Source organism: Cajanus cajan, chromosome 1 (genome assembly GCF_000230855.2).
Source record: "Cajanus cajan strain Asha chromosome 1, NIPB_CcT2T_4, whole genome shotgun sequence".
NCBI lineage: Eukaryota > Viridiplantae > Streptophyta > Magnoliopsida > Fabales > Fabaceae > Cajanus > Cajanus cajan.
In genome coordinates, this window is record NC_138517.1 from 75880212 (window position 1) to 75888510 (window position 8299).

Genomic DNA, 8299 nt, shown 5'->3' on the forward strand with positions numbered 1-8299 from the left:
ATCATCAATAAAGGTGATGAAATATTTATTACACTACAAGAAAATGACGATTTTGCGACGGTTATATGGCCTACATTGTGACGGTTAGAACTGCCGCAAAGACAACATTGCGACGGTTTGGGAACCGTCGCAGAATCGTCCGTCACCAGGCAATTTTGCGACGGTTATCAGAACCGTTGCACAAACTGTCGCAAAATTGGAATTGCGACCGTTTCATCAACTGTCGCACCAAATGCCTCTATATTAACATTGCGACCCTTTCATCAATTGTCGCACCAACTGCCTCTAAATTAATATTACAACCCTTTTTTTACCCGTCGGAAATTATAATTTTTATTTTATTTTAATAAATTTATTAATGTAACAATCCTCATATTTGGCTTTTCAAGGATTTTATTTCACTATTTAGCATGTTTTATCCTTACTTGTGCAATTTCTGGGAAACTTCCCAGAAGGTCACCCATCCCTGTACTACTCCAGGTCAAGCACGCTTAACTGTGAAGTTCTGATGAGTAAGCTACCGAAATGTATATGTATGTTGTCAGTATAACTTTTACAAATTAATTCATTTAAGTCATCCTCAAATATACAATCTCATATTTGTACTATAATAATAATATATAATAATTTTATATTACAAATAATAATAATAATAATATATTTAGTTATTCTTTATTTATATGTACTTACTTTTATAATTAACATCTACTTATTTCGATTTAAAATTATAATTTAAATTATTTAAATTTTTTAATTTATAATGACAATATAATTTATAAAATTATAAATATTTATTTATTACATACTTATAAATTAAATTTTAATATTTTAAATAAATTATTAATTAATTTAATATATTTATTTACCTTAAATCAAACATATAAAATTAAAAAAAAATGTATTTATCCTTGTTTTATTTTCTAATTATCAACTATTAATAAAATACTAACTTAAAATCTTATCTAATTATATATAATATTCTCATATCAAATTTAAAACCAGATATTAGTTATACAAAAATATTAAGATCATACAGTAAATTTTCAATAAGATTTTAGTTAAATAATTTAAAATAATTAATGTTTCAATTATATTGTTAATTAGAAAATAATTTATTCCAAAACTAATTAATTTTTTTATATTAATTATTAGTAAAATTTAATAATTTTTAAATTAACAATTAATTGGATCGATGAAATTCAACACACACGATGAGTTTTTGAGCGGAATAACTTTACCAAGAGTTATTTTGTAAGTTATCTTAAATCAAACATATAAAATTCAAAAAATGTATTTATCCTTATTTTATTTTTTAATTATCAACCATTAATAAAATACTAACTTAAAATCTTATCTAATTATATCATAATATTTTCATATCAAATTTAAAACCAGTTCTTACATTTTCGACAAATATAAATTTTTTTGAAATATTCCATCAATAATATAGCTTTTCCTACAAAAATTTTCTCATCGAAAATATAAATTTTCCGACAGATTTAATTTTGTTTTTATAAGAAATCATCTTCGATTAATATAACATTTTGTATATATGATATAACAGTAAAAGATTTTCAATTTAACGGTTAAATTTACAAAATTCACATTTAATATATATAAAGTTATTGAATGGTGTAACACTTAGTACAATTTACACTGATGTAATTATAAACCCCTTCATATATATATATATATATATATATATATATATATATATATATATATATATATATATATATATATATATATATATATATATATATTAAATGTGACTTTTACTAAGTATTACACCGCTCAATAACTTTATATTAAATATGAATTTGGTAAATCCAACTGTTAGATTGAAAGTTCATATCTCTCATAGATTATATATACAAAACTTTATATTAACCCAAGATGATTTGATACTTCATTTTTATAAAATAAAATTGATGTAATATATTCATTTCAAAATACACTAAAATATAAACAATTTGATTACCTTCCAGTTGTTGTTCAATTTTAACAAAATTTGATATACACTTATAAAGTGATATGAACTTTCAATTTAACGGTTGGATTTACAAAATACACATTTAATATAAAGTTATTGAGAAGCATAATACTTAATAAAAGTTACATTGGTATAATTATAACCCCCTATATTATATATATATATATATATATATATATATATATATATAGGGACGGATGTACGTTTGGAATAGTGGGCACTTGTCCCACTACTATTTGACATATACATAATTTTTTATCTAAAAAAATAATATATTTTAAAAAATAAAAATTATATTCTAATAAAATAAAAATATAGATTCAGAAAAAATGTTTATTTATTTTATATCTGTCAAATTTTTGAAAGAAATTAATTCTCATGTAATAAAAAAAATTTCTTAATAATGAATTAATTTTTTAAAAAAGTTTAATTATAATATATATATGTATATATATATATATATATATATATATGTCTTAATATTCACATATATAATGTAATATATTAAAATAAAAAGTTTTTTGATAAAATAAAATTTTTACCATGCATGTTTATCTTTTGTGTTTTTTATTTATTGTATACGTTGATTGAAAAAATCAAAATAGTAAAATTGTATATATTGATTAAAAAAATCAAAATAAGAAAAATCAGAAGATTTATGTTCCATTTAGAATTGTTATTATAATATATATTTTAAAATAAATTATCATCTAAAAATATATATTAGATATTAAAAACATATTTATATCATAAATAAATTAAACTGGATTTTTATAAAATTTAACATATTTATTTTTATATTTTTAATAATGTTAAAATGATGGACATTTAAAATAAAATTTATAAAATTTAACATTGTAAATTATTCAATAATATGTGATGTAATAACTAAAAAATTAAGTTATAAAATGATAATTATACTTATTTATATATTCTAACATATTTTACATACAAGATAAATTCATAAGTTTGTTGAAAGATAAATTTATATTTTAGTCACGATTTTGAAATTATATAAAGAAAAAAAAATCGTGTACCTCATGTTAAAGAAAGTATATATAAAATTGTTAATAAAATATAAGTTCATTAAGATAATATACATAATACTTCAAAAAAAAAAACTTTTAAATTCTAATAAAAAAAATGCTGAAAATTTTGCGACGGTTTATGACTAACTGTCGCAATGTTAAATTTGCGACGGTTTATGATTAACTGTCGCAATGTTAAACTTGCGACAGTTTATCATAAACCGTCGCAATGTTAAACAAATTTTGCGACAGTTTATGATAAACCGTCGCAATGTTAAACAAATTTTGCGACGGTTTACGATAAACTGTCGCAATGTTGAACAATTTTGCGACGGTTTTGAAAAACTGTCGTATGAAGGGTCGCAATATCAAAGCGACGACGGTTTCTAGATAACCGTCGCAATTTGTCTGTCGCAATTTATCATTTTTCTTGTAGTGTTACCTCCAAGTGAAGACACTTCAAATGGTCCACATACATCTGTATAGATCACCTCCAGAACATCCTTGCTTCTGGTCTTCAAGTGTGCTTTGAATGGATTCCTTGCTTGCTTCCCAAGCATACAACTTTCACACGTGACTTTACTCTTCTGAATATGAGGCAATCCTACCACCATTTCTTTCCCTGCTAACTGACTCAAGCTACCAAAATTGAGATGACCAAACCTCAAATGCCATAACCAATTAGTATCTAAGACAGCAGCAGCAAAACACATATAATCTGACACTGAAATGTCAACTCTAAAGGTCCTATTGTTACTCAAAGGAGCCTTAAGTATTGGTGAACCATTTTTATCAAGAATCCTCAGCATTTGATCGTTCCAATCAATCAAGTAGCCCTTCTGTAGAAGCTGTCCAATACTCAATAAGTTGTGTTTCATTGCAGGAACATACAACACATTTGAAATTACAGCTGTTTTCCCATCTTTCCTTCTAATTAGGATCTTTCCTTTTCCTTCACATTTCATAGTAGAGTTATCTGCAAACTTCACTCTACTTTTAATCTTTTCATTCAAATCGATGAACCAGCTTTTCTGAAATGTCATGTGATTCGAGCAACCTGTGTCTAAGTACCAAGATTCACCAAAAGTTTTCTTCTCGGGTTTTGTAGTAGTCACCATCAACAATACTTCATCCTCGGATTCTTCTTTCTGAGCTACATTGACCTCTTCTTCTTTTCCATTTGAGCTTTCTTTACTCCAACAATCGACGGCATAATGACCATATTTGTTACAATTGTAACATTGCACATAACTCTTATCAGAACCTGAACCTGAACCCGATCTACCACCTCTCCATTGTGCATAACCTCTTCTTCTACCACCACTCCAATTCTTGTTTCCTCCTCTCACTAGTACAAAAGACCCCTTTTACGTCGGGCATTTAAAGCCATTTACGTCGAAAAAGCATCAGACGTCATTACGGGAGACGTAAAATTTACGTCGGGGGTCAAAAACCGACGTAAATTTACGTCGGACACACAATGGTCCTACGTAAAAAATCGTAAAAATTTATAAATAAAAAAAAAAGAAAACGCTGCAAGCAGAACGGGCCGTTCTGCTTGGAAAACGGCCTGTTCTCCTTGAAGAACGGCCGTTCTTCTTGGAGAACGGCCTGTTCTCCATGGAGAACGGCCCGTTCTGCTGGATAAACCCAGGCAGTGGTCACTTACTTCTGCAGCTTCACAAACACAAAATGCACAAACATTATTAAGAAAAATACATCCCAAAAAACACAAGCATCGGTTAAGGAGTGGTCACTACCTCATAGAAAAAAAGATGGATGTATGGTTAAGCCATTTCCATCAACACGCGAAGAAGAAACAACGTAACTCCGAAGAAGAAAAATAGAAGAACGTGAAGATGAGGAAGACAACCACGATTTGAGGAGGAGGCGGAGGGATGAGGAAGAATATCCACAACGCGCGGGAGAACGTGAAAATGAGGAAGAATGCTACGATTTGAAATCCATAGTGCGCGCCCATGATTTAAGGAGTTATTTACGTCGGACAAAGATGGGTCCGACGTAAATGAGATAATTTACGTCGGCTGCTTTACTGTCCGACGTAAATTATCTCATTTACGTCGGACCCATCTTTGTCCGACGTAAATAACTCCTATTATTTACGGAACTGTCACCGCGTTTTTACAATGTCGGGTGTGCTAGTTTCCGACGTAAATGAAGAGACGTAGTAGCTCCTTTTTCCACTAGTGTCTATTACCTCTCCACTGAGAAATTTGATCATTTTGTCCTCTTCCATTCGTTTCAGAACCACGGCCTCCATTATAGCCTCCTCTAAATCCTCTTCCACGACCTCTCTTATTGAATTTACCACGATTACATTCAGCCTTCTTATTCTGTTTAGCTAACAAAGCTTGTTCTGAACCTGATTTGTCACCATTTTTTTCTCTTAACCTCTGCTCATATGCTTCCAACGAGCCTTGCAACTCTTCCAGTTTCAAAGAATCAAGGTTCTTTGATTCTTCAATCGCAATATCAATCATATCAAATTTCGTATCAAGGATTCGAAGTACCTTCTCAACAATGGTTCTTTCTTTGATATTTTCTCCACACGAATTCATCAAATTGGTGAGGGATAGTAACTGCGAAAATTATTCTTGGATGGTTTCTTGATTTCCCATCTGCAAAAGCTTGTACTGACGTCGCAAAGTCTGAAGCCGCACTGTCTTCAACCGTTCCACTCCAGCGTAACTTTGTGCTAAGATATCCCAGGCCTCCTTCGCCGTTTTCGCCAGCGCGATCTTCTCAAAATTCGCTTCATCGACGCATTGATGAAGGTAAAATAGTGCCTTACAATCTTTCCGTTTCGCCTCGCGAAATGCTGCTTGTTGTGTATCAGTTGCGTTCTCCGGTGGATCACTGTAGCCGGTGTTGACAATTTCCATGACTTCTTGAAATCCAAAGATGGCCTTCATCTTCACGCACCAACGATCATAGTTATTGAGATTTTTACTGTCAAGCATTGGCATGTTCCCTGATAACGTTCCTTCATTCCCGTTCACCATTGTTGTTTGTCCCTGATCTTGAAGCTCTTGATACCACTGTAAGGTAAAAGAGAGAGGGATCCAAAAAAGACTAATATATCAGAAAATGTAAAAATGATTAATCACCAAGTACAATATATCTTGTGATTACAAGTATTGGGCCTCAGATTATTAATGGGCTTGGCCCAATGTACATGCTGAATTATTAGCTAACAGTCTTAACTTGAGATTACTGACCTTAGATAGTCAGATACTTCACTTGAGTACAGGTTAATAGTTTTATGTATGGTATGAAAACTATAGATGATCATTTGTATCACAAACAAAAAATACCCTTCATTTTCCCTTTAAAACTAATTATAGTTAACATGTACGCCATCACTTGCAAGTTGCAAAACATTAATTATGCAGATTGCAGACATTGGCCACGTAATCAGGTGAATAATAGAAAGGTAACAGAAACAGCAACAAATGAAGCTTTCTGAGTAAATATTTTCATTTCACATCACATGTTTCCGTAGGTAAAAAATCATGCAGTTTGTGCTGCTGCTAAGAAGGCGTTAAAATCTTCTCTGGCTTTTCTCAAACGAGGAGAGATGCAAGATACTGGAGAGGTAGGATGTGATGCCGAAGATGATGAAGAAAACCTAACATGGCGCGGCGATGCATCTGATTTTCTAACATTGCCTCTAGAGGAACCATTCTTGAGAATCCCTTTAAGATCTCTTTCAAAAGCAAAAGATGGAGAAACTGGTGAATACACTTCACTGGCACTGCATTTGATCAACTCCATAGGAAGATCAAAGTAGGAGTTAGTGGATTCTCCTTCAATCTCATTAAATATTGCCGCAGAAGCCCATGAACCACACTCAAAATTTTCCAAGGAAACTGTTCTAGACATTACACCACCCTTTTCTGATTCTTGATCCTTTCTTGCTTTAACTGGCTTTACTTTACCACCAAAGCCTGGTAGATAAAGGCATAGAGCATTGCATTTGAATCCATCATGTGTAGCTTTCATGTGCTTAGGGTTAACACTCTTGGGACTTCCTTTGACAACTTCAATTTTGGAGAAGTTGTCAATATGTTGCCAGTTGTCATGATCCAATGCACTTAGTTTAGTCAACCATCGATCAAATTCATCCGAGGGGGCAAATGCTCTTTCTTCATTACATGATTTGCTCTTCCTTAAATGCACTTCTTGTAGCAAATGCTGAAGGGTGATATTACTTGCTTGGCATTGTGATTCCGGGCTCTCACCTTTTGGTTTCTTCTTGGAAAGTGCTGAAGCAAACCTAGGTGATGAGTTTGCTGAATTTGGGAGACTCTTGCTTAAGAACTTTGACTTTGGAGGTTGAAGTGGTGGAGGGTGCAAAATGATGGCTGATGAAGTTGTGATTATAGTTGGCAACACCGTCGTGGTGTCAAGGTACCCCGGTTTAGTAGGAGAATCTTTTAATGAAAGTGGATCCACCACAATCTGCTTTTCATTTTGCATGACCTCCATGATTGAAATTCTGGGTTCCTCCATTTTTCTCACAGGAAAACCACCTTCTATGTAGGCATCTACTTGTAAAGAAGCCATGCTTTGTGATGATAATAGGTATTTCTATTTCGATATCGGAAACTTAACATGGACTTATGAAATGCCAAAGGGTAGATGACTACTTATAAAGATGAGGCATAGAATGTAAAGAACGAGTGGCATGCATGCCAACTAGAACATCAACACCTCGTGATAACCATGTTCTCTAGTCAACTATGTATAATTTTCCCACCCCATGTATTGACTTTTTATATAAAATAAGCAAGAACTTGGAGACACTGTAATAATAATAATAATGATCAACTGTCCCTTTTATTCTATAATATATACTACATAAGTATATCATAAGTTGAACTTAATACGTGCTGGCATCAATCAAAAAAGAAGTCACTATGTCGAAGCATACAAAAGAATCTAGGGCCAAAGAAAATGAATAATTGGTGTCAAAGTATATATAATACATTTACAAGGTAGAAAATAGGCCATAGCAAACATGCGGCTCACAACTATCAATTGCCACAAACATGAGCTTTCTTTCATTGGATCTGTTAAGAATGTGAATTATGTATTCCAAATTCGAGATTCTACGCGTATAGTTAAACTCACAACACAAGGAATGGGTAGTGATTATTGATGTGGTGACAGTTTAATTATGAAAGAAAAAACTCTTAAAAATGAAAGAAGTAATAATATTATCCGATAAGTCATTTTAAAGTCATTCACCATTACT

At 31.5% G+C, this 8299-nt stretch overlaps 1 protein-coding gene across 1 annotated transcript; it reads right to left on the reverse strand.

Moving 5' to 3' along the window:
* Positions 1-6533: 6533 nt before the first annotated feature.
* LOC109812895 (uncharacterized) lies at positions 6534-7840 on the reverse strand. The gene has a single exon (XM_020376957.2). It carries the CDS (start codon positions 7606-7608, stop codon positions 6553-6555), a length of 1056 nt encoding a protein of 351 aa, XP_020232546.1. The 5' UTR covers positions 7609-7840; the 3' UTR covers positions 6534-6552.
* Positions 7841-8299: the final 459 nt, after the last annotated feature.

Bases quoted from the DNA above. Each gene is read 5' to 3' on its own strand.
- LOC109812895 (XM_020376957.2), bottom strand. From the start codon at position 7,608: ATGGCTTCTTTACAAGTAGATGCCTACATAGAAGGTGGTTTTCCTGTG.